Consider the following 26,105-nt stretch of genomic DNA (forward strand, 5'->3'; position numbering starts at 1 on the left):
CCCTGCTGCGGTCTTCCAGCTTCCAGTTCTTCGCTATTCAGAGGGTTCCTCATCTAAACCTGGTATCTCTGTCTTGTAACCCTCTGTGGATTTACATCCCACGAGTTTCTAGCCATACACCCTCAAAAGCCATGTGAACACATCTTCTTGTTTCAGATGCCTCCTGTTAGCTTTGTTTGATGGGCCCTAGCTCTTGTATGCGAAGGAGACACCAACAACTCATCCCGGTGCTCCCCCTCTCTGCTGTGCATGAATTCATGGACGGCCCCCCCAGTTCGAGCTGCCTGTCTCCGACAGCGATTCCCACATACAGAGCCATGCTATACTTCTGATCGCTCCTTTTCGTTCTCCTCTGAACTACCTCCAGTTCCACATAGTCCTCCTGGATATCAAGCAAGGCAGAAAAAGGCTCGTGCAAAATCTTCAAGATCTGAGCAAAGGACGAATTTACCCAGTGTTCCCTATTCACTTACTGGTAACCTCTCTGTTCTATTCAGTTTTGCAATTACTGTTGAGCACCGAGTGGATGGGTTCCTGGAGCCCTCTGGCATGACAGTAAGATCTCATGCCTGCATGGTGTTGCTCAGCTCGGGACCCATAATTTTATGTGCATCAAGTTGGCTCTGCATTTTTCCTTTCCAAAATGCTTTACAAAAAACAGTTATTATTAATGAGATGAAATTCAACAACAAGCATGTTAAAGTTTAAAGCTGTTTATTCAACCCTACAGGACATACACTAACGCTAGGTTAAGTGGGATCAATCTTTCAAACTCCTTAGAAAGCCTACGCCTACAAGAAGATGCCAAGGTCAGCAAAAGGGTGAATTTTCTAGTGCAGAGCCAACCTTTCCAGCAACCTTTCCACCCTATGACTTTAAGTGCCCAGCTCGTTCCACATCACTACGTTCAGTATTGTGACTATATTCAGTGTGACAGCAACCCACAAGGCCCCCACTGAGGAGATCTTTAGACTTTCTCCATGACTTGTTCTACGCAGGGCATCTCGCTAAGGGCACAGCAGCCTGGACACCAGACTGCTGCAGTGGAAAAAGGGGTCACCGAGAGAGACTTCTCATTCTGAAGGACATAACGCGAGTGCGGCAGTATCAGCGATACCCTGCATCACTTCTCAGTTCTGTCTGCTGGCTTTAAAACCCCAGAGACAGACACACAGAGACAAAACAGGCTCCTGCAGCAAATGCAGCTCATCAAACGCACGCGTGAACTTCGGCGTGTCAGTCTCATAACAAGGTCTTCCCATCACAAGCCTGGGTCTCATCCAAAGAGTACTTTGGTTCACATTGATTTTCAAGCTGAACAACAACAAAAATGTCAGGCCATCAGATGACAACAGAGAGAACAAACTGGTGTCAGACTGATTTCTCACTCGTGGCACTGACTTGAATGTCATTCAGGGTGACTGTTGCTGCTCCTTCGATTGCTTTACACTTCTTTATGAGCACTGTAAAGTGGATCAGCTGCTATTGTACCTGGGAGACGAGCATATGTTTGCTTGTGCACAGACTGAACCAGCTTAAACAGAGCAGCAACAAAATAAAAAAAAAAAAAACCACCACCATAAAGGTATTTTCCTATTCTTACAATAAAGGAGTGGAGGTTTAAACTTGGTCCTAACTTGTGAACATCAGCTAATCATGAGGGAACTCAGTCCCTTCCCTACATCAGGACAAGCTGTTTGACTATTCCTTGAGTAAGATGGACTCCCTTCATGCTCCTGCCGAGGCACCCAGCTGAAGAATCAGATGTTATTAATATCTTTTTTTAACATGTCTGTTGTAGCATCAAATTTAACTGTAGTGGGCTTTTTTTTTTTCCCCCTGTTGTAAATGCAACTGGACTCTGCAGTAAGGTTCAGGTAAACATGAAACTGAGCGTTCATTGATGTGGACGTTTTTGTCTACACGAAAATTCTAGTTCAACAGCTAGACAAACAATTTTTAGCCCAGGAGAGCGAAAATGCCGTTTCACAACTGTGCAAATATTCTGATGCACAGGCTGCGCACAGCTTCTTCAACGTGCCATTTCGCTGACAATTTGGGCTGCGAAGTCATTTTTGTGCAGCATCCCTATGAATTAACATCAGCCTGTGTAACACAGACCGATAAATAAGCATCTTCAGATGACTCCACTTAATATCATCTCTACTGCACTTCATTTTCACCTCTGGTCTGGGGGGTTATACTGGAAAAAATGGTCTCGCTCTTACTTCTCCTGCACTCTGAGTCACTACCGAGGGCAGTTTTTAATTCAGCTTCTGGCCTCCACCCTCCGGCCGGACCCCACGCCGACAAACCTCCCGAGGGTGTCACGCCAGCAGCAGCTTTTAGGAGGTTCGGCGGCGGTGCCGGGAGCCAGGAGCCCGCCAGCCAGGCAGAGCCGGCTGCTGGTGCCGGCAGAGGGCCCCTGCAGCCCGGGGGACGCGGGCGTGGGGCTGCCACCCAGCCGCCGGGTCCCACGGCCGGGGCAGCCGGCACCCCAGCAGGTCACTCCTTTTACCTGGATGGGGCTGCTCACCGCGCTTTCGTGATGCAGCAAGGTTTTCCTTCTCACCATCTCATACGTTAAACGCAAGACCAGAGCATGTGCCTGAATTCAGACACTGCACAGCTCCACTTGATCGCTTTTCATTTGTCTCCAACGCCCCTGGTAACCAAGGAAGCCTGACGGTGACTCGCTGCCACATCTCATTCTCAGCCAGTAAAAGATGCAGGAGCGACCGGGATGCTGAAGCTGACGAGCACACTTCTGATGCCCCAAACTAAGTATACGATCACAGGGACCCTCCTAAACCTCATGAGGGCCACTGAAAACCTTCAGTAATTTTAAAAAATTCCTGCTCTGAGTCCTTCACAGATACAGCAGGTAATACTGTTCTAGAAAACAGATTTGACTTCACGTGTTTTTATTCAAATTGCATGTTCCCTCCATTTCTGTAGAAACAAGATACCCTTATACGGTTGTACTGCAACACTCGTCTGAAACTCTGAACTTGCACAAGTCATTGTTTTAATCCTTGTTTAATCCATGTTTAATCCATGATCACTGTAAACAATAATAAAAATAAATAAATGTTAATATATAAAAAAATAAATAACTGTAAAAATAATGCAAAACTTCTCCATGTTATGGCTTCTCTGCACCAAGGCACACGGTTTACAGAGTGGTGACTGCTGGAGACTCCTCTGGAACATCAGAGACTTCTGCTTATGTCCTTTTCAGGACATAGCCTGCTTTTCTCTGGGCAGTTTGTGGGGAACTGGGAGGAAAGGGAAAATACTTGGGCCAGTACAGAGTGGCAAAACCACCAATAGCAACCTGCTAGGCATCAGGAATTATTTCGGTCCCCAAAATTTGGGTACATGGACTGTTCACAGGTAACTATGGGGCATTAAAATACAAAATCATGACTCCAGGCTAGCTATCCTCAATGACTAAGATCTCTGTGCATTTTATGTTTCCTTGTAGTGTCACCTACCAGTGGCCTCAGCTTTATATGTACAGCAATATGTATTAAATAATAAAAAGGAGAAATACAGCTGAAGAAAGCTGAAAACCACGCTCAGCCCCCTCCATCATTGTGCCACTGCCAGGCAGAACCTGCCCAGAGAAGAGGGCAGGTGGGGACTGAGACCTGAGAGCATGCAGAAAGTTGGAACCAAACCTGGCCGCGCTGCATCTAACCCACATTTCTGACAGCAGCTTGGGTGCTGAACTACATGTGCCAAATCCTCCTCTTATCCAGCAAGCCTTGCAAACCAGCCTATAATCTCAAAGGCCAGTAGAAATCGCCTATTGCAAAAGGTGCTGCCCTCCCTCTGCCTCATCCCCGCTCTGTCCCACCGGCTGCCCCGTGCTGCAGTCCCACGGCTGTCGCAAACGCTCCCGCGGAGCTCAGGGGATGGCTGAAATCGTGTCCCCTGGTGTCTGAAGAGCTCTCCACATTTAACTTGTGCTGGTAGGCTACCAGCAGGCGAGAGCAAACAGGTTTAATCACAAAAACCCTGCAAAAGCGAGAGAGGAGAGGGAGGGGAAACACAAGCTCTCTCATCCCCCCCGTACCCCGAGCATCACTCCTGTCTCGGGGCCCGACGGCTGGTGCCACCCTGCCACTGCCACCGAGCTGCTCCTCCCGGTCCGGTGGGCAAGGCTCTGGTTCCCCTGCCCAGTTCTGAGCCAACGCAGCTGAGCTGGCAGGCGGGGAAAGGGAAAAGAGCCGGCTGCGGTTTTGGCTTTGCTGGAGTAAGAAGGAAGGAGGAGCTGCAAGCAGCAAACAGCGACTGAAATGCCAGCTGCTCTCAATGCATGCTCGGCAGCAGCGAGGTCCTGAGTACCAGTGACACAGTGGATCAAATGGGAAGCTATTAAACCACCATTAAATTAAAGCACGACAAGATTAAGCAAGGAAGATTAATCAGACAGAATTAAGTGGCTGAAAAGTGGAGGGTTTTGTCTATTGCTGTTCTTATTTACCGCATTTCTCAAGACTGGTGGGTTATTTTTTCTTTTCCTCTCGATACAGGGTTCAGGGTCTAGTGGTGACAAACTACTGAGCTGCACAGTGATGCTTAAACCAGTGGGGAAAGCACTTACGACAGTATTAGATGGGTGAGTAGCAAAAAATGCATAAAAACACAATAGATTTTTTCACTAAATGAAATCGTAAGATGTGTAAGAAAACGAACATTTCTTCAGAGGTCCAGAGAGTGAGTTCAGAACTCTCTTCCAAAGCCCTGGTGATTTAAAAGCCTGCTTTCTCTTGCGGTTCTCCTTTCCACGTGGCCCAAGCCCACGCTCCTCGGTCACCTCGGAGGGCTCACCGGCAGGGACCAGCAAAGCAGCCGCCGCCATTTACCTGATGAGGATACACTGGTTGTCGTGGCGCTTCCAAAGGCAGCGGTAGCACTCGTTGGCCACAGCGAAGATATGAGGTGCGATCTCTCCCATGTGGTGCTTGCTGTATCGCTCCACGGCGGCGCGGTCGTACAGTCCCGGGATGCTCTTGTAAGGGTTCACAGAGGCAACTATCGAACCAATGTAGGTCTGCAAGCACACAGCCCCCCCAGAGTTGTTATTACACACGGGGTGGAACAGATTAACATCCTTCCCACATGAAAGACAACACACATATGTCTGCAAAAGCCTAACAATCCTTTGGATAAAGGTGGCTACTATGTTTCCCTGCTTTCTTCCTTTCAGCAAAAGCAACAGGAGGGCGAAAGTTGCTTCCACCTCCGTCCTGTTTTCATGCTTACCCCACCTGCAGCACAGAGCTTCTCGGCTGTATGAGTCCCTGCCTTAATGCTGCTCACAGCTGCACAGTGATGCCTACGAGCACTGGTCCACAGCTGCTTCTCACGCGTTCTTAGGGGCTCGCTGAACTCACTGAAAACCTGACTGTGCCCCAAGTATTGGTGCAAAGTCCGTATTTCCATGTAGGGTATCCACGTCCTTCTCTGCTACTCATTTTTAAAACAGAAGTATCAGACATCCTGGCAGACAGGAGCACCATTATATGGTAGCAGGCTCTAAGAAGAGCACGTGAGCTGGCAGATGCTCCCAAAACACTGAGTTTCTGCAACTTTAATTATTACTAGGTTGATGCACAATGGCAGCTGACAAGGCACGCATTTCGATCCCATTGCAATCAGAGAGCACATCAGTTAAAACCACCCAGGTAGCAGCTTATGCCCATTCCCATCGCCTTCACTCATTAGGCTGTGGTAACGCGATCGTTTGCAACAGTCTGTTTGCAATACCGTTCATTTTCTCAGTCACCCTCTATCCACTTCAACATCTTTCTCAAATCAAATCAGATAAAGTGAGGTAGGAGATCACAGAATCACAGAATGGTAGGGGTTGGAAGGGACCTCTGTGGGTCATCTAGTCCAATCCTCCTGCCGAAGCAGGGTCACCTACAGCAGGCTGCACAGGACCTTGTCCAGGCAGGTCTTGAATATCTCCAGAGAAGGAGACTCCACCACCTCCCTGGGCAGCCTGTTCCAGTGCTCCGTCACCCTCAGAGGGAAGAAGTTCTTCCTCATGTTCAGACGGATAACACTAAGCATGTCATCTCCACAATTTCCAGTACCTTTCTAGGGCATGTGAAATCAATTGGTGCATCGTACGGTGCGTGCGGTGTTACCGCTGCGATACTAATTTAATTTCGTTAAGCACCCTTCCCGCCGTTACAGGCGGGATGCTGGCACCTGGCCTCGGCAGCAGGCTTGCGAAGAGCCGGGCTGCAAAGCCTCCAGCCCTGCAGCACAGTCCCCGTGTGCAGACAGATGCTCCACCAGCGGCCAACCCTCCCATCACTGACAGGAACCAGCTGTGAAGTTGACAGCCGGGCTGGGGCTGTCTTCACCCCCACAGCCCCCCACCCAGAAAGGGCTGCACAAGGTGAGGTCCAGGGACCATCAGCTCCCCCGTGCTTCCCTTCCCTCCCTTCTTCCCCCCCCCCGTCAGCCTCTCCCACAGCATTTACCTCCCACATCTACCCACCTCCCTCCTCTTCTCCGTAATTAATAGGTAATTATCGCTGTGTATTGGCTCTCCTTTCTCGCCGTTAGCCTGCTGTGACATCCCCCATTACCCACCTGTCCATCCTCCATCGGCCCAACACAAGCAGCAGCTTTGACCATTTGCTGAGGGGACTACAGCAGTGTCCTTGAAATTATGGTGGTTTTATTAGCTGCGAGGGGAATATTCCCCCTCGCTGTAACTCAAGTACGCTTTACAGAGCTGTGAACTTCCAGTCTGGGTGTTTTATAAAAACCTCCATGCTGTGCAATAGCTCATCAGGTTTCATCTAGAGGAAAGATGCCATTTCAACACAAGATGGTATCACAGGGCAATTACAGCACGGAGACAACAGCTTCATTTCCTGGGATCACCCCTTCTTGGGTTCTTCAATAACTAACCAGGAAGCCTCTGAGAACAAAATTCCTCAGTTTGAGACATATTTTACCACAGATCACACCGGTAAAATTTTAAGAGGGTTTGGGTTTTTTTTTAAGCTGCACGAATACAGTGCAAGCATGACCAATAAAACAGACTTCTACAGATCGTTCTCCCACCTTATTAAAAAGTCTGACTAAAGTCTTCTCAAAAAGTAAGAACTGTAACTTGAAGCACACCATCAAAACAGATGCCAAGGCAAACAAATAAAAAAAAATTCCTCCCCACACATACGAACACCGATAGGATCTATGTTTATAACTGTACGCACACGCTATAGCTTCTGCGGGATCAGACACTTGACAGAACAACATCACCACGCTCCCCCCAGCTTCCTGCGATAAAGCACCGGCAGAACTGCATCACTGCTGGCTACAGCGCGACTTTTCCTGCTTCTCCTGTTTTAAATGGTAAATATCATAAGAGGTGACAGCAGCCCACTTCTGCACCGACTCACGTAACGTGAGGCAGTCTTTCACACGGCTTAAGCATAACTTCTAAAAATGATATAAACACTTCTAAAATATTAGCCATCACTGCAAATAGGAAAGCTTTTTTATTAAATCAACTCAGATTGTGTCATTGCCTCGTAATTCATGTAAGATGCCATAGAGAAAATAGTGTATTATTGTAATAACAGAAACCTGGTGAATAGTAGAAACAATATTGGTGAAAACAATTCCTAAATCACCTCATGGAGTAACTCTTAGGACACGTCACTATTTTAAAAATTCCTACTCTCTCTGTTTTTCTTTCAGCAAAGATGTGAAGAACTACAGTCTCCACTGAAATAGGTCAGATTTTGTGGTCCCAGTCTTCTGGTGCTTGGAGCATGTATTACCTCTTTACAGAACAAGTTAAATACATGCACAAATTCCCACCAAATTACAATGATTCAGGACAGAAAAAAAAGTCAGGCCCTCAAAAAAACAGGTTCCACATCCCAAGGCAAGATCACAAAAAAGCTATCAAAGACACCGTGGATCAGATTTATATGAAGTGTCATAATCCAACACAGGAGCAGCCACAGCTAGATAGCTGAAGGGACTAACTAGGAGTGAGCTGACCCAGGTGGAAATTCCACCTTAACTCAAGGTAGTTCAGCAAGGTACGGTGAGCTGAAGCAGCACCGCTATTAAAAATGACTCCCATTATTAAGAAAGTTCCCATTAAAAGACATAGCTTCCCAAAGTCTTTGTAAAATCCCCCCAGGGATACTCAACAGGAGCAAGATCTGTTCCAAGAACCATTTCCCACATCACTTCAGCTTACTCCTTTTCCCTTCCCGTAACCATCACACGTTCTCACTAGTAGCAGTATTTTCTTAAAAGTGGATCCTACTCCTGCTGTCCCCGGGCCTGGCACCTCCAAGAGCTACGGAGCCAGGGACTTGAGGCACGGCACGACCTGCGCCCACAGAGAGAAGGACCCCAGCTCATCACCTCCCTGCTCCAGGGCTCTGACTTCCCTCCCCGCGGGGACTCCGAGCAGCTGCCCAGCGCAACCCCCTCCTTGGAGGGCTGACCTTCTGGTTTTGCAAGTGCAAGCACCTCAGCAGCAAGCTGAACCGGTGTAAAGACACACAAAGAACGCGGGGCTGCTCAGTGGATGGGTATTGTCTCCTCAACGCTATTTCTGCGCCGGGCATCATCATACAGCCAATTAATGCAGTTAACAGTCAGAAGCAGGAACGCTAAATTACTTTATTATGCCAACATCACGCAGCAGCCATTTGGTGATACTTCAGAAAAGGTATTTTCACATAAGAACATCACTTCCACTTTGCTTAAAAGAGAGCGAATTAAATTTTCTCTTTGTTCTTTGCAGTTTCTAATCTGATTCTCGCAGTCAATAATTACTTATTTTAATGAAAGCACTGCAAAGCACTTACAAATAGGAAAAATGCTGATACATCTGCCAAAGCACTAGCCAGCAGACAGGATTTCTGAAGATTTCCAGCTGAAATGGTTTGAGGGGTATTTCAGAGGAATACGGCGTAAAGCTCCTATGACGAGTCTGACTTCTTCACCCGTGGCAATGAACAGGAACAATTTTAATTTTCTCTGTTACACAACCAACTCCACACTTCAGACAGAACCACACACAAACTACTGAATTACTTTGTTGCAGCCTAAACTGGCAACAGCTTGTTATCAGATCACTGCTAACATCTTCCTTTAAATCCAAGAATAAATGAGAGTTGAGTTATGCAGCCTGAATCCCAGTGCAGCGCTTTCATTACCATATTAAAAGGCTGGGCTCCTTTTCCACTTTCATATTTTCACTGAAATTTTACATTGATAATGCATCTCCCAAAACACTTTTGGTCACAAACCACAGATGCTCCTGCTCCCCTTTTTAGAGCAAAAAGAGGAAATAAGATCATTTGCTGATCCTCTAACAGGACTTTCAAAATTAGAAGTTCAGGCCCTGTCTTCTCAGCAAGACATTCACTAAGGCGATGGCATCAAAGAGTCAAACTGAAAGACGTACTTGAGAAAGGAAGAGATTTTTCATCAGTTCTCCAAATGCTTTTTTTGTTTTGCTTGTTGCCTTCTGATAGTAATCAGCTATGAACCTCGTGCCTTGAAATCACCCCAGACTTCTTCAAACACTCAAAACCAATTAGTTCCTTAACAAGGTTCAAGAGCTGACAAAGATCTCCGATACCCACAGAAATAACTCTAGAGAAACTTGCAATGGTCAGAGTAGCCTCTGACAATTGATGCCAAACAAACATAAACGATTTAAAAGGTTTTATTGATTAAAATACCCTTTTTCAAGCTAGCTTAAAATTACAATAAACAAGTTTGCAATAGATGAACTAAATACAGTTTGAAATGTCTGTCTTTCCCATGTAGAACAGGCTTTCAGACTAAGAGGAAAAAGTAAAGTAAGAAATTTCCCCTTCACAATATTTTTCAGATTCTCTGCAGAGAAAAAACAACTAAAAAGGAAACTTCCCTAATGCAAGATCACTTCATTAATCCTAAAAACCAAACGTACTAAATATATCAGGACCACTTTGCCCTTCATCTTTTCTCCTTCACATATTCTGTTCGGGTCTATCCTCCATATCCAGCAACCATTCACCATGCAGTTCTTCCCTTTTATGTCAAGACTCCTCCATTTCCACAACAACCTTTCTATTTCTGAGGATCCTTTCCGATTTCTGTGTTTTACCCAAGCTTGCTCTTCCCGTGTAAGGTCATCAATTTTATCCCACACTGTTTATCTCATAACCTCCTTTCACCCTCTACATGAAGGTACTCCTGTGTACGTCCCAGACTTCTGGCGTCCAAGACATCCCATTCCTCCTTCTTTCTTAAATAAATAAAGGGGTGGGGAGAAGAAAACATAATAAGGACTTCTTTCAGGCTTTGCATATCTCATGCTACAGGGAGAGTGGGAGAGAAGTCAGAAGCCGACTGGAGGACTCTCTTAAAGGTCATTATGTGCTGCTCCTGAACCAAGTCTTTGAAGAGCAATCTCAACAGAAACTAAAACTGCTTGCACTACTGAAACAGGCACAAGGAGACTACATTCCTCAATATCAATCCCCGTGTTTCTTTAATGAAATAACAATTAAAAAATCAACATATTCAACATACTCTTTGCAACGTGGTACCGCGGAACCAGTCAAATAAAGAATGAAGATGTTTTGTTATGGATACATGCATTAACACTGAGAGACACCACTTCTGTCCAACTCTCTATTAAGATCACTTTCAAGACTTTCTGATTTGGGACAAGAAAAATCCATCTTCACTTTAGAAATAAAAGCATGTTTACAGATGCCTCAAAAATTTTGTTTCTGGGTTGTTTTTGAGCAACCCCTGACTTTCTTGGAGTCACTCGAGGAACTGATTCTGTGTCTGAAAACTAGGGGTACTTTTTTAAAAGAGAGCTATTAGTATCAACCTGACAATTTATTCAGCAAGTATCATTTTCTGGGCTTACAGAATTACAGAATGTTCAGGGTTGGAAGGGACCTCTGTTGGTCATCTAGTCCAACGAACTTCAAATAAAAGTGCAGTGCAACGGACTGACTAGAAAGCTACTTACACGTCACCTTTGGACAATGTGTAGGAAAAGATTTTTGTCACTGTTCCACACAAGTGGCGTGTCTCTCATACCTTTAAATCATCCAGGCTACAGTAACATTACCGAATTACAATACGAGTGCTTCCACAGAACGTGTGGAGGCAGACAACATTTGAAAGACCACAAAATGGCCATCAAACTTTTTGTTTTCAACACCAAATTTCAACGTGTCAGGATGCAAAACCTGGGAACAGAAGAGTTTGCCTCACACTGCAGATACAGCCCCCATCGTCCTCAGTTCTCTCGATTAAAGGGATTGATGGCAACCATGACCAAGTTTATTCTGAGGCAAAGATAACTAGGTCAACCACCACGTACACGTCAGCATAAAAAGGAGAAAGATGGCTGGGCCATATTTTGGTGTGCTTTTAAGGGGAGGGAGCAGAAGGGGCAAGGGTATGCCATAAACAGGATGATAATTGATGCCCTTGTTCTTGGTAGAACCTTGATTTGTCCTCTCTGTGGTAAGTATACTCCATCTTTCAGCTAGTCCCATGCTAATTTCAGTGGGACAGAATCCAGTTGTCTCTCTAAATTACAAACTAAAATGTCTGAAGCCAAGCTCCTTTCTTAAAAACCATAATCAAAGTGAAGTACTAAACTACAAGTTTAGATGTTTTCAACCAATCAAGCCATTTCTAGGACGAAAATGGCATAGTCTATAATCTTCCTTACATGCTTGGGCTTCTGCAGTCCTCACCATGTTTGGTGACTCATGGTGGGTTTCCAACCCTCCAAACTTGCATCCCAGTTGCTTTTCTTTATCACTGTGTTCCTTTTCAATGCGCACACCATTATGACCCTGAAATTGTACTCAAGGTCAGTTGTAGAATTGATGGAAAAATGAGCTGTTTGTAAACTCACAGGCCACATTTCAAATGCAAGGGTTAGCATCCATAGCAGGGGACCTTTTGAAGAGAACCAGAACTCAACAGAGAATGTTACTGAGAAGATCAAGTGTCAACAGGCAGCTACCTACATCCAAGACCCACCTGCTAGATGTTCTGCTTGTCATTGTTTTTGAAAAGCATCTTCTCAGGCACGTTCACACTGCTGACCTGCATTTTCCCATGGCCTGCAGTCCATGATCTAAGCTGCAGCAAGTCCCTTCTACCAGACGCCTCCGTGGTGGCCTTTTCCATTCCTGTGCTGAGCATAAATCAGATCCAAGGCATAACAGACCACGGCATGTTCAAAGCCAGGCTTTATGCTTGTTTTCACCGGCACAGTTCACAAGAAGATTTTGGAGTAATTTTAGATTTTTTTTAAATATGTGATTTCAGATGATCAGAGGCAACTGCTGGGCAACAGCACACCCTGTTAGACGCATCCTTGTCTGTTATGTTGACCCTTCAACCCAACTAATGCGACCTTAAGCTTCCCCTGGTACAAAAGCATTAAGCCACACCATCCTGTTCCCAAGCCCCTCCAAGGGCAAAGGCTATGCTACCTTTTCATGAAAAAAGTGGTGCTTTGTAACCCAGCTACCTTAACTTCTGAAACAGCAAATCCTTCCACTCCCTACAGCTTCAACCCTGCACATTCATAGTGTCCTTGTCCTAGGCAGCTAACAGAAGCTGCCTATATCTGTCTATTTCTTAAGGCTTAAAAATTGGGTTTTGGTCACCTTAGTTGCCAACATAAATACCCAAAATGGTGCACAGAGTCAGTCACATCTTTCGGCTTCACTCCACAGAAGGCTCAGAGATAGTGAAGAGCCTGCACAAAACTAAGAGCTCTCCACAGTTTAAGAGATACACTCATAGCTTAATCTCATATTATTTTCCCATTAATTTTGTTCTGCTGAACAGACTGTTCCACGTGGATGGAGATACTCAAGGAAACTCTCCAAGTGTTCTCCAGAATCTGCACAAAATAAATGCAACTGGAAAATGTGAAGCCAATACAAAGAAAAGCTGATAAAGTAGCATTGTGACAGCCAAAGGTAAAAACCAAAACAACAGACAATAATATTGACATCAGACATCTTTCTTTCTTTAAGCACTTCACAGGTTTCTGTATAAAAAGGACCCAGTCTCCTTGTTTTTATTGCATTTTTGCTGACTGCTACAACATAATCTCTACCATGTAGCAGTCCTACCTACTGGATGTCAGGATAATAGATCCTTTGCAATCTATTGCATAGCCTGTCTATACAAACAGTTACGGAAGAGTACCTCTCTTCATCACTGCCACGTGGAGAGAGGAGGTGACCTCCTGAACAACATGCTGCCATCGATCAGAGTGAGCCATTGATTTCTGTCCTTTTCATGGGCTGCAATACAGCACGTGAATGTAGGTTTGCACATCAGACTGTAGCAATCTGGGTGCACAGCGTAACTCTAACGAGGCGATCTCTAGCTCAGATCAGAAACATCCCCACAAAGAGTAGAGACCCCATGACTCACCACTTCATTTCACATGGCCTGTGGCCACACACGAGCTCTTCCTCCCGCTTTGTTATTGCACAATGCTCAAATGGGTCTTTCAGAGCTGTCTGAAGGTCTAATTCACCCTCCAGCAAGGAAAAGAAAAAAATGGTCTTCTTCCTTTCTATAGATTCATCTTGGGAAGATGAAGAGGCTTTTCAGAGGAAACACAAGCAAATGAAAACAAAAATGCTGGTAGATGACATCTCAAAAAGCAATGTCTCTAGAACACTGGATAAGTATTTTTAATATAAAGCTTTGGAGACTGTTTCATTCTGCCTGTGAATATTTTACATACTGATACTTGGATTTTCATAACTTCCACGCTCCTTTGATGTTTTAAGACCTCTTCTATAGAAAGGCCTTTCTTAGGAGAGAAGGAAGAGCAGGAATTACGCTTTAACAGAGCATGAAAACAGAAATCAAAAGCCAAAATAACAGAAATCTAAGTCTACGACAGCTAGTTTGTTGGATGGCACCAAACCGATGCCAAATAGCTGTGGATCTAGAAATCAGAACTAAGATGGCAAACAGCAGTCAAAACTCTGCTAAATGAAACTTTTGGTCTCCATTTGCTTTTAAAAGGAAAGACTGACAGACATCAAAAGGAAATATCTGAAACTGCTTGCGACAAATGGAGTACGTCTTTTCAAACAGAAGTAGCAACCTGGCTATGAATCCACAGTCCGTTTATGCACGTAGACAACAGCTATAAAAGTAATTTAATTCATTCTCAACTTGATTGGGTTGTGCATGGCTTTCCTCGTTTCAAACTGCTGGAATATGTGAGTAAGGCAGTTGGACAGTGCAGCACAAGCAGTAAATTTTGTGCAGCTCGCTTTCCAGTCAAGGACCAACTCATGTAAAGAAAACATGGGCTGGTGACAGACACGCGGCTTAAGTTTCAGAGTCCAAATTCCTGCCCTCCTTTCAACGCCTTTGCGGGACTGGGAGCAACAGACCTTGCAGAAAGGAGCCAAAGCTGCCCGCAAGTGAGGCAAAGGCGCACGCAGAAGCGTTCAGCACCATTTGCAAAAGCTCTGACTGATCGGCACGAAGTTGCTGTCGACACTTAGGCAAAATACTGAAAAATTACCCTTTTGATTCTGCACACTGGCCTACTTTCTGTTCTCAGCTCACAGCTAGGAGTGACTTTCAACAAAAGCGTGGAGAAAACAACACGAAAACAAGTCTTCACATCTGAGGAGACATTAGCCATGCATACCATCCCCAATGACAAAACCTGCACAAGATGATAGGTTCCTACTTTGCAGCTTTTGATACGAAGTTATCATTAAATAGGGCTTAGGTATCATTCAAAACTCATGGAAGTCAACAGGAATTGACCCTGTACGTATTGTTTGTTCCTCCCACCAACCAACCAAATAAGAGAAGAAACCCACTGGTACAGAGCAGACAGAAGGAGCAAGTTTTTTTATGTTTTAACCGAACTTTGACCTCCTCCGCCTCCCCATCTGCCTCAGTGAAACAGCCCACCGATGACAGAGGGTAAGATCCCTACTGCAGCATAAACACAGAAGGTTACTAACAAGTACCTGATGTGCTGCAAACCTCAATGTAAGTTTATATGTTTGTGTAGCAATTGCATACATATAACCATTGCAAAGTGTTTGTGTAGCTGTTGTACACATGACAGGGTACTCAATTACACAGACCCTTCTGAGCAGCTCCCTTTTTAATGATAGCATGTCGATCATAACATCTCAGGCAGAAATATTTGCTAAGATCTGAAAATACGCACCTTCAAAATCCCCACTATTTTCAGCTGTGAGGATGAAGTTCAGGCAAATATTATTTATTGTTGTTGTTGCTATTACTAGCAATCCCACAAGTTCTGCAGTATGGAGGAATTCAGAAGCAAAGTTGGCTAACCAACCGACGGCATTTGTTTACTACTTCTCATATCATTACAGCTACGTTCTTCCTCTAACATGTATTAAAATAAGAAAACCAAATAAAAAATAATGATAGTTGGCCTTTGGCAGACAATTGTTGATCTGTATAACTGACCATCCTTTAAGAAACAGCAACCACCAGAAATAAATTTCACTAGATTTCCAATTAAAAACCTGCTGTGTTTATATAGATCTTTGTCTGCTGCTCTCTAGTAACAGATGTGAAATGGAAGCTGTAATTAATGCTTGGAGACAGGAACTCACTTTGAACTACATTTTGAAAACATTATCTGATGTGTGCAAGCATAACATGCTAATTATGGGGGTAAGTAACTATGTACAGACATTTGTCATGCATTCTTAGCGACTGCGCTCTCTGCCCCTCCACGGAAGGAGCTGGTGGAGAGAACTGTCCCCATCTCCCCAGTAGCATAGGAAAGCACTGAAACCACTGTGACTCATCACTTCTTTGATGTAAAAGCAGAACAATTCAATAAACAGCAGTTTCCCCAGTGACCACAGAACAGATCCTGCAAACCTGTTACCTGGGACCGCTCTCGAGCACTGGATGCCTGCGGAGAGGAACTGTGCAACCACAGCTGGGTTGCAGACAAGATCAGGATAAAGGTAGTTTTAGCATCCAGGGTAATAACTAAGCACTTGGTCTAAACGTACATGTACAATACTTCTAAATTTTACGGTACTAATTAACGACATATTTTGGGTGTATCTTTGCTTGTTTTTTTAAAGTCAGTGGCCCACACTTCTTTATGCCATGCACCACGACAGGCCCAAGACCAAGGCTGTTGAGCTGTCTAGGATGGTGTGTGTTTCATTGATACACTTGCTTTTAAGTTCCAGTTTCTGCATGGAGTGCATCCAAGCTTTTCCATTTAAGAAATCAGTCATGATAGCTTTTGTCTTTACAAGTAAACGTTTTGGGGCTATTGTCTTCTACCGATCATCCTTTGTCCCTCTGCCTCCACCTACAACTCGTGTCTGTGGTAGCGGACATCTGACCAGGAATGCTTTCAAAGTGCATGAATTATGTCTGCCTGTCTTTATTTAATTAACCAAGGCTTTAGTGTGCCCTGCTATCTTCTCACTATAACATGTGGCAACATCCACTTCCTGCTGACCACCGTAACACGGCACACAGCAACTGCACTGGATCCGAAATGAGTTTTACTGTACTCAGTAAAAAACGAATATGCAAGAACCTAGACAAACAAGTCACAGAAAGCAACTGACCTAGACAGTGAAGTGTCTGTGTCTGCAAACAGCATTTGAAAAAACCCCGACAGTGATCATCGATTAATATTGCACAAACATTAACTACTTGCCTCAGGGAACCCCCATGACTTCAAGGGGGATAAATTATCTAATTACTGCAAGTTCAACAAACTGCAGCTGAACATGCTGCTAAAGTAAATAAACACAAATAGATTTAAAATCGATGTATAAATAACTGAATATACTTTTTAAGAACAGGTAACTGAGCATCCAGCGTAATGAAGCAGCTCGGAAGCCTGCAAGCAACCTTGTCAGGAAGGACACGACTTCTCTAGTTTAACGTCTTTTGTCAACATCAAAGAAACTTTGCTTTCTCACCCAAGTTATTCCACCTTTGTTGCTTCAGCTGAAGACAGAAAGGAAGCCAGCCATGAAAACCGAGCTCCTAATTACCGTCATCCTCCCTCTGATGCGCATGTGGCTGGTACAGTGCTACACGTCCACGTGGCTGGTACAGAAGTTTTTATATAGACGCACACAAACCTAACAGATGGTTATAATTATGGGCGGGCAAGCTGCAGTCTTAATTTGAAAGTGAGCAAAAATAGGTTACGTCCTCTCTCACCCTCCCTGGCCACCGCACCCAGCTGCTGGAAAAGCTGGAGGCCACTGTCCCCGTCATGGAGGGTGGCTGAGAGACCGCCACGCCGCATCCCACCCCATGCAGCACGCCTCCCCGGGCACGTGGACATGTTTTCCACCTAAACAAGACAGGCACGCGTCAAATCATCACCACTTCAATGGGGAACGTGCCTACCTGGCACTTCAGAGCTCAATTCAAAAGGAAAAAAACTAATCAGATGTGCTTTGAAACTTGTTTATTGCTTGAACTCGGGCAAACGAGGGTGGATCTGACGCCGAAAACCTCCACGCTGACCTGCACAATGTATACTGCATAATTTCCAGCCCTTAGCTGCTCTCTAATCCTCTGGTCTGCTCTTCCGAGATTGGCTCGCCTGCACCAGTAACTAACTGGCCGCAGAGACAAGCCAGCCGCAGCTCATCCCGGAGCCAGCTCACACACCGCCATCTGTGCGTCCTGCGGCACAATCCACGCGGCGGGGTTTGCCGTGTCCTCCCCACGGCCGAGCCTGTCTCCTCCGCAACGTGTACTTAACTAAAAGTAAACCAGAATCAACAGCTCCGAGAACAGCTCGCCTTTGAACGGCGAGCAGAACGGCCGCGGCAGCTCCCCTCTCCCCACCGCGCGCCCCGCGCTGGCCTCGCCTCGGAGGCGACCAAACCCCTCGCTCGCGGGCTCCGTCTTCAAACGCGGGCACCCTCCCCTTCAGCACTAGTGTTTGCCTTTCCGTATTTTGCCATGCACCAGCCTAGCACCCAAGCTCATCCGAGCGTTCAAAGACGGGCGTTAAACCTCATGTGCCCACGTCCAGAAGCGGGACCTCCCGTCTCAAGTTGCTCCTGATGGAGTAAAACGGGGGGCTGGGGGGGGAGGGGAAGTAGCGATGAGAACCCCTGCACCGTATGATCACTGCCATCCCAGCTCTGCTCCTCTCCTGGACAGCAAAAGCGGTGTACAGCCCAGAAGCAAACTTTTAGATAAAAGCAGTATTAATCTAGAAACCTGAAAAGATACCAGACAGAAGCCTGCTTTAAGTAATCAAAAACAGGCTTGTACATCCCATGCTTCTCACAGGCCAAAAGCATGCACTCTTTTATGGAAATTCAGACAAAAAGTATCATAAGCAGATGTTTACAGACTTGACACTGATACAAAAAGATGCTTGCACATAAGACACAAGCAACTTTTTTCAGTCACCATCTCGCTAACAGCACACATCCAGCTGAGAGCCTCAACTCATTAAGTACAGAGCCAGGCATCATTTACACTGTGAACACAGTCTGCAGCTAAATCAATATTCCTCCCTCCCCAAGGAAGAGCAAGAAATACAGAGTATCTGCTGCTGACCCTCTATAGCTGCAGTTGTTGGCAGCAGCAAAGAAAGTCACTAATTTGTTTGACAAAATGTGGAATCCATATCAAATTATCTTTATAGTATTAAACAGGAAGAAGTGAAGAGTTTAGGAACATGGGTATGATTATGTGAGACCAAAATGTTATTAAGTAAAGGAAGATTAAACAGAACTCAAACATCTTGTTTAGCCTGAAGAAGAGAAGGCTGAGAGGGGATCTTATAAATGCTTATAAATATCTCAAGGGTGGGTGTCAGGAGGATGGGTCCAGACTCTTTTCAGTGGTGCCCAGTGACAGGACAAGGGACAACGGGCACAAACTGAAGCAGAGGAAGTTCCGTCTGAACATGAGGAAGAACTTCTTCCCTCTGAGGGTGACGGAACCCTGGCACAGGCTGGAAGCTGGGTTGTTTAGTTTTTGATTTCTAGACTGAAACTGAAAATCTGGTTTCCAGCCAGCTCCCAATCTTCTGTGAGAAACAAGAGTGTGCATGCCAAGCTCGTGCGAACTGTGCTGGGAAGAGCAGCATAGCCCTGCCCAACCACAGAGCCAGCACCACGGGCTGGGCATTACAGTTCACAGCATCCCAACGTCTGCGAAGGCTGGCTCATCGCGGTGCCGAGCCGAAGCGGGGCTGCTCGGAGGATTCACCTCCGCTGCGCTGTGGCAAAGCCAGTAAATCCTCCCAGCGTGCTGCGTGAAGTCACGGCCTCCTCCTCCTCCCCTTGTGGCCCTGCCATGGGCTATAGTGAGCTTTGGCTCGTTGAGGGGACTGGAGCATCTCTCCTACGAGGAGAGGCTGAGGGAGCTGGGCTTGTTCAGCCTGGAGAAGAGAAGGGTGCGAGGGGACCTTATAAATGCTTGCAAATATCTGAAGGGTGGGTGTCAGGAGGATGGGGCCAAGCTCTTTTCAGTGGTGCCCAGTGACAGGACAAGGGGCAATGGGCACAAACTGAGGCACAGGAAGTTCCGTCTGGACATGAGGAAGAACTTCTTCCCTCTGAGGGTGATGGAGCACTGGAACAGGCTGCCCAGGGAGGTTGTGGAGTCTCCTTCTCTGGAGATATTCAAGACCCGCCTGGACGCGGTCCTCTACAACCTACTGTAGGTGACGCTGCTTCGGCAGGAGGGTTGGACTAGATGACCCACAGAGGTCCCTTCCAACCCCGAACATTCTGTGATTCTGTGATCTGAAGACGTTTACTTAAATGCTCATTGCTGGAGAAATAGCTCCTCAAATACAGACAAGCACACAAGTTAACAGTGGAAGATTTTCATAAATAATTGTCTTCCTGAGAAAGCAGCTGTTCAAATTTCCGTTCAATTGTTTCTTCTGTATTTTTGAAATGAACTATACTTCATGCTACAATTTAGAATACTGCACTTCATATAATTTGCGTGTGTGTGTAAAGAAGCAAGCCCCAAAACTTATATCCTAATTAAGTGCATTCCTCATTAAGGGTACAAAGGTGCTTCCTGGTCTCATTGCCACTGAGAAAAATAACAAAAAGCTGCCAGACTTAAGAACCACACTAATATATGTTTGTAATACTACAAGCATATAACTCAAAAAATGTCAGCATACACGTCTGCCTATCTTTTCCCCACAGTCAGGATGCGTACAAGGAGGTGCGCAGAGCTGAAGCAGAGAGGGCCCTGTAAGCTAAAAGCCAGGACAGAGCAATTACACGGTGGTTTATATTTGGGGATGGCAAGAAGTCTTTCAGAGGGGTGACCAGCCCCTAAGCTCAGAGAGGAGAGGGGCACACGCCTTCCTCATCTATCCCTAATGCACATGGGACAGACACAGCCAAGGTGCTGAGGTGGATACAAGCGACAGTCTGTGCACTACACTGATGAAGCCATTCCTGGCCAAAGGAGAGGACTTTTCGGAGGGAAGGGAGAAGGTAAATGCACCATCTGGAAAGTTTTGATTGCTCCGGGCTTAAACTCCAATTGCTTCTGCTGTTCTGTACAAGAACTAGTCTGGTCCCAAAGCAGAACGACTAGAAACCTCATTTCTTCAGCTGCAAGTATGTCTTCAACAAAGGTAAACTTCATGCACCTTTCAGTCCATTTTTAAATTTTTTTTTAACATCGTACATTAAAGTATCATTGAACTATTCAATACGGTTAAGAGATTTTGGCTGAAAAAGACACGGTTCATTTTGCAATGACAACAGCCCCTCCTACAACACATGCTCATATATCTTCAAAGTTTCATAAAATTATTCAAGCTACTTCATCAGCTTTTCTTGGTGTTTCTGTTTCTGGAGTCCTGTCCTGCTAAAACACTACCACTGGCACAGCAGGAGTGGGGTACCACTGAGGAGGGAGAAAAGAAGACGCTTCTTACATCAGGTCCTGGTTACACACATAGGACAACAGAGAGGCTTTCATGTGCATTTCAAAACACACCTTTTTTGCCAACCGCCTTTTCAACCATTTTTCAGGTGAGGTGGCTCAAAAGAGTAAGCAGTAAAATTAGCAAAACTAAAGAGACAACGAGTATTCAGCAACTGAAGATCTGTCATCATTAACAGAACACAAACCTGTTTGTCTAGAAACGTACACCGCACTGAGCACCAAGAATCAGAATACCCTAAACTTGCCTTGACAAGCTAAGAAAAAAGCTAGGACACGTCTCTTCACAACAAGGCTATTCTCTGCCTCTTCAAAAAAATCACTCCCTTTTATGCACACGCTTTTTGAAAGAGGGAAAGGCCGATATCCGTGTCCCACATCTGAGTACACATAATTGCTCAGAAACCAAATGGTTTTATTTGGCCTCACGTTGAGTATTGTATTCTAGTCTAATAACACTGGTGGAAAATGAAACTGCAGCTTTTTTTTCCCCCTACACGTAGGATTGTTCATATATGCTACTCATTTTTTGTTTACTCATTTTTCTAAAAGTCCAAATGGTTCATTTGTTTTGAGAAAAAACATTAAAACTTTTGTAAAGAGAACTACCTCAACATTTAGGATTCTCCATACTAGCCCCTTTAGAGGTAATACACAAAGGAACATAATTTCCTTGTGCTCTTTTCTGCTTTTCATCATAAAGAAATTTCTAAATACAGGAAAAGGTTATTTTTATGTTAAATACATTCATGTTTAAAAGAAGCCAAACAATAGACAAAGCTTAGAATAAAGCAAGTACACGGTCAAAGCAAAGGTCTAGGCAGCTGATGCATAAAAAAATTATTTATGTTCTGTAATTATTAATTAAAAAAAAAAAAACAACAAAAACCCTCACCAGCCACTGAATCACTGAAAAGTGAGATTTCACCGTCTGTAACAGCCACTAACATTCTCTACACCTTTCTCACAGTTAGTGCAGTTCTATATTCAGGAAAGATTCATGTATAGTCAGTTTAAGATTAATGAAAATATATAAAACTGGTAAATCTAATCACAAAAACCTTCATTACAGAGCTGAGTAAAAGAGTTCTGTGTAGACTAATTCCTAGTTTTTGACACTGCTGAACAGCTGCCTGTTCTCATACACCCCAAACTCCCGACTATTTGTATCTAATAGCACAGCTCCTCAGCTTGACAACCATAATACCACCCCCTTTCTACTGCAATAGAAAACAGGATGCTGACCAGAATTGGATCTTGGCCTGGTGGGATCTCAGATGGCATTCACAGACTAAATCCCATCACACCCTCTCCGGTGACACACACAGTGCATACAGTTGGGGCAGGGAGTCTAAAGGAGAAGAGAAGAGCGAGAGCCCTTTACACTGTCACTGGGACTTTGAAAGTGCATGTAGCACGCCAGTTTCTCAAGGTTTCCAAGGGATTGCCTGGCCAGCCCTGAGCTACCTTCTCCTTCCATCGCTGCTGGCAAGCAGTCACTAGATGAGGCACGCTTCAGCTCTCTGTGGATACGCAAAGAACTGGAGAACATTAGGAGGGGAGATACCACAGAACAGCAAAACACATGCAGCACGTACACATTCAAAAACATTCCCTCTGGGTATTTGTCTTCATTTTAGAAGAAACTTACATAGATTTTATCTTGCTGATAGCGCCGGAATAAGTTGTGCATAATGGAGCCTTCATGGAGATCTACAAGTGCTGCCATGTCTTCCACGCTCTCTGCGCTTGTTTGATGCATAGGTGTTACTTTTTGGTGTGTGATCGTGCTCTGTTTATAAGTGAATACCTGAAAGAGGGGAAACAAAGAAAATGTAATAACCAGAGCACACATTCAAAAACTCCTATCTGAGAACACAGCTGTCATACCCATTCATATTCCCCAGCCAGTTTATCGGTGTGCAGACTTGTAAAATGCAATAGCCTGCCAGTCACAACTTCTTCTAAAGCTTCTCTGACAATAATTGAAGCCCCAAATACGTTCACAGGGGTCATATGAAACCAGCACATACTGACAATGCACTGAGGACTACAAGGTCTTTTCCTCTTTCAGGACAAACATAATCTCATTTCACATTGGACTACTGTTCGTCTTCATCACGCGAAATATAAACCAAGCAACAATCGTTCCCAAAAAAATCCCAAACCAACCAACCCCACCCCTTACAGCAAACCCTGCTTATACTCAAATTACTCTGGGAGGAAGCGTTTTACAGTGCAAAACTGCACACGAGAATTACTGCTGCAAATGTTTCTGTGTTTGATCCGAAATCCACTTAAACGTTCCCATTCAATTCTCCGGTCAGGACCGCCGCTGGGTTAGGTCATTATTCCTAACGTAAGCAGCGCGCTACGTTCAGTGTGCTGCAGGTATTTGGAAATGAACAGGCAAACTGATTTTGAAGTGATGGGCTTTCGAGATGGATTTCTGAAGCCTGTTCCAAACAGACAGTAAATGGTCCAAAAAAGCCACAATTTAAATACTCGGTCAGAAAACACTTCTACGTATCTTCTGCAAAACCACGACAAATATGCTCAGAAGATGTACACATCCCCAGTGAACTTCTATGAATACTAAGGACATCACTAAAGACTATAAAACAATAGCTTCGGAATTCAGCTTCCCGTTTCCTTTTAATTTACATCTTGGCAGCTCATCCTGATCGATGTACGCGTGCACCTACAGCCAATGCTACTCAGGCTATACCAGTCCCCACTAACAGCACCATTTCAGTGTAAGGAAGTCAAGCACAGGGTTAATGCAAATATTTTAATGGTGTGGAACATTAAAAAAAAAAAACCCAAAAAAAAACCTCACACACACAAAAAACAAAAACAAACTCAAACCTTCCAAAATCCTTTGAAATAATATTTACAAAGCCAATGGAAGAAGTGCGACAACAGGCGGCCCGAGCGCTGGCGGGTACCGCAGGACTGCCGCTGCGGGCTGGGGACCATGGCCCGACGGACGGGGCAGCGCAAGGGCCCACGTCTGCACGGGGAGAGCAAACCCCTCAGAGGTTTTCAGCGTGAAAACACACGTGTGCTCCTGGTAACGAAAGACTGAACAAGTGTCGCCACAGGAGGCCATTTGGGAAAACAGCGATGCTGTCTGTCTTGCTGAGACAAGGGAGAAGAAGGAGCTGGAGAAGCCAGAGGCTGAACACAGACGAGCTAACGTGGAAGCTCTGTACTCCGATATCTCACCACCTGCCAGAGAAGAACTGCCTGATGATATGTGTTCATTAAAATCGTATCCCAGGCACATCAAATGCTGGCACGGGCCATCACACCGCTACAGCTGTCACTCGCACCAGCACAAAGTGTACTTACTGGGGGAGAAAGCAGATCCAGGAAACGAATTTCTAACAGATGCTGGAAGGCAGCACAGACGTCAGAAGGATACACGAGCAAACCATCAGAAAGTCCCTACAGATTCAGAGCATACAAAGCACAATCCCTAACTGCGGGAAAAAGACAGACATAGAGAGATCCGAGCCCTAGTTTGTGGTAACAACCATCAAGATGACAGGACGAGCATTTGTACAGGGCAGACAGATGCTGGCCAGCATGGAGAAAGCAGCCACTTGTACACGATCCAGAGGCAAGCGGTCCAGATATCTAACAGACAGAATGAATGTGAACAGCATTGTTCGACAGCAAAACTTTTGGGGCTCAAAACAGCATTACAGAATCACAGAATCACAGAATGTTCGGGGTTGGAAGGGACCTCTGTGGGTCATCTAGTCCAACCCCCCTGACGAAGCAGGGTCACCTACAGCAGGCTGCACAGGATCTTGTCCAGGCGGGTCTTGAATATCTTCAGAGAAGGAGACTCCACAATCTCCCTGGGCAGCCTGTTCCAGGGCTCCGTCACCCTCAGAGGGAAGAAGTTCTTCCTCATGTTCAGACGGAACTTCCTGTGCTTCAGTTTGTGCTCATTGCCCCTTGTCCTGTTGCTGGGCACCACTGAAAAGAGCTTGGCCCCATCCTCCTGACACCCACCCTTCAGATATTTGTAAGTATATATTAGGTCCCCTCGCAGCCTTCTCTTCTTCAGGCTGAACAAGCCCAGCTTAGCAGTCCCAAGACTAACCACACAAAGTTCAAGTGGAATTAGGGGTAATTACATCTCAGGAGCAGCAAACTGCGGTGCCTAGTCAGAAGAACCATGAGCAAAAACCCAAAGGTCATACTGTTAGAACAAAAATGTCTTAAGCTGGAAGATTTGGAAAGCAAAGGAGAGCAAATCCTAGAAAAGTAAGTAACTTGACAGAAGCCATGTATCAGCCTGGAATTAAAACCGAAAAATAGACTAACGGAATTAGGAAATCCAAAGGGGATGGCACATACCCTGTAAGTGCGTCTCATTTGAACATGGAAAGGAAACAAAACATCACTCCTAGGAAGAGAATCTTCATATTTGTGATTTCTGTTCTTTGACATGTGATGCACAGGTCAGCAGGGTAGGTAGAGCAGCACCCCATACATCCCTAAGTATGTTTATTCATGTAAGGAATCCATAGAAACGCACCAAGAAAAACAACGTGACAGCTGACTTGTGTGTGGCAGGACTACTGAAGATGGTCTCTGCAGACTCATCCTTCCCACTCAGACCCACTATTTTCTCTTCCTCGGGCTGGTTCTTCTCATACTTCCAGCTCTCCCACACATTGCCTTATTGTTTGGGTGAGGAAACGGCTCTGGGAGCTGACTCAGAGATAGCATCGACCAGCTAGAAAACACACCAACTGGTCATAATGGCTGCCACCCATACCAGAAAGAAGGAGAAGCTCTTCCCCAACACTGGGGAGTTACTTTTCCTTCACTTTTAATTTTTACCAGAACCATGCATCCCTCCGATTTCCTAAACCCACTGTAACATTTGGTCAACATCATCTAACAAGATCAAAGTCATCAGGGCAGCAGGATCACATGTGCAGACCTCACGTCCTTAAAACGGGCTTTTAGCAGTCCTGCTGCTCAAGGCCTGCTTTGTCTTATTTCATCTCGACTCACCCATTCATTAGGATAAGGATGTGAAAAAGCTACCTTGAACTTTA

At 45.2% G+C, this 26,105-nt stretch overlaps 1 protein-coding gene across 1 annotated transcript in view; it reads right to left on the reverse strand.

Annotated features, from left to right (window-relative positions):
* Window positions 1-26,105, reverse strand: part of MYO10 (myosin X) — a 171,446-nt gene that overhangs the window by 74,296 nt on the left and 71,045 nt on the right. The window contains exons 3-4 of the mRNA XM_075417122.1: window positions 22,673-22,831; window positions 4,875-5,062 (exon numbers count right to left, since the gene is read on the reverse strand). Coding sequence (XP_075273237.1) covers window positions 4,875-5,062; window positions 22,673-22,831 — 347 coding nt within the window. The remainder of the gene's footprint in view (window positions 1-4,874; window positions 5,063-22,672; window positions 22,832-26,105) is intronic.

The sequence above is a fragment of the Opisthocomus hoazin genome, chromosome 3 (assembly GCF_030867145.1).
Source record: "Opisthocomus hoazin isolate bOpiHoa1 chromosome 3, bOpiHoa1.hap1, whole genome shotgun sequence".
Classification (NCBI taxonomy): Eukaryota; Metazoa; Chordata; class Aves; order Opisthocomiformes; family Opisthocomidae; genus Opisthocomus; species Opisthocomus hoazin.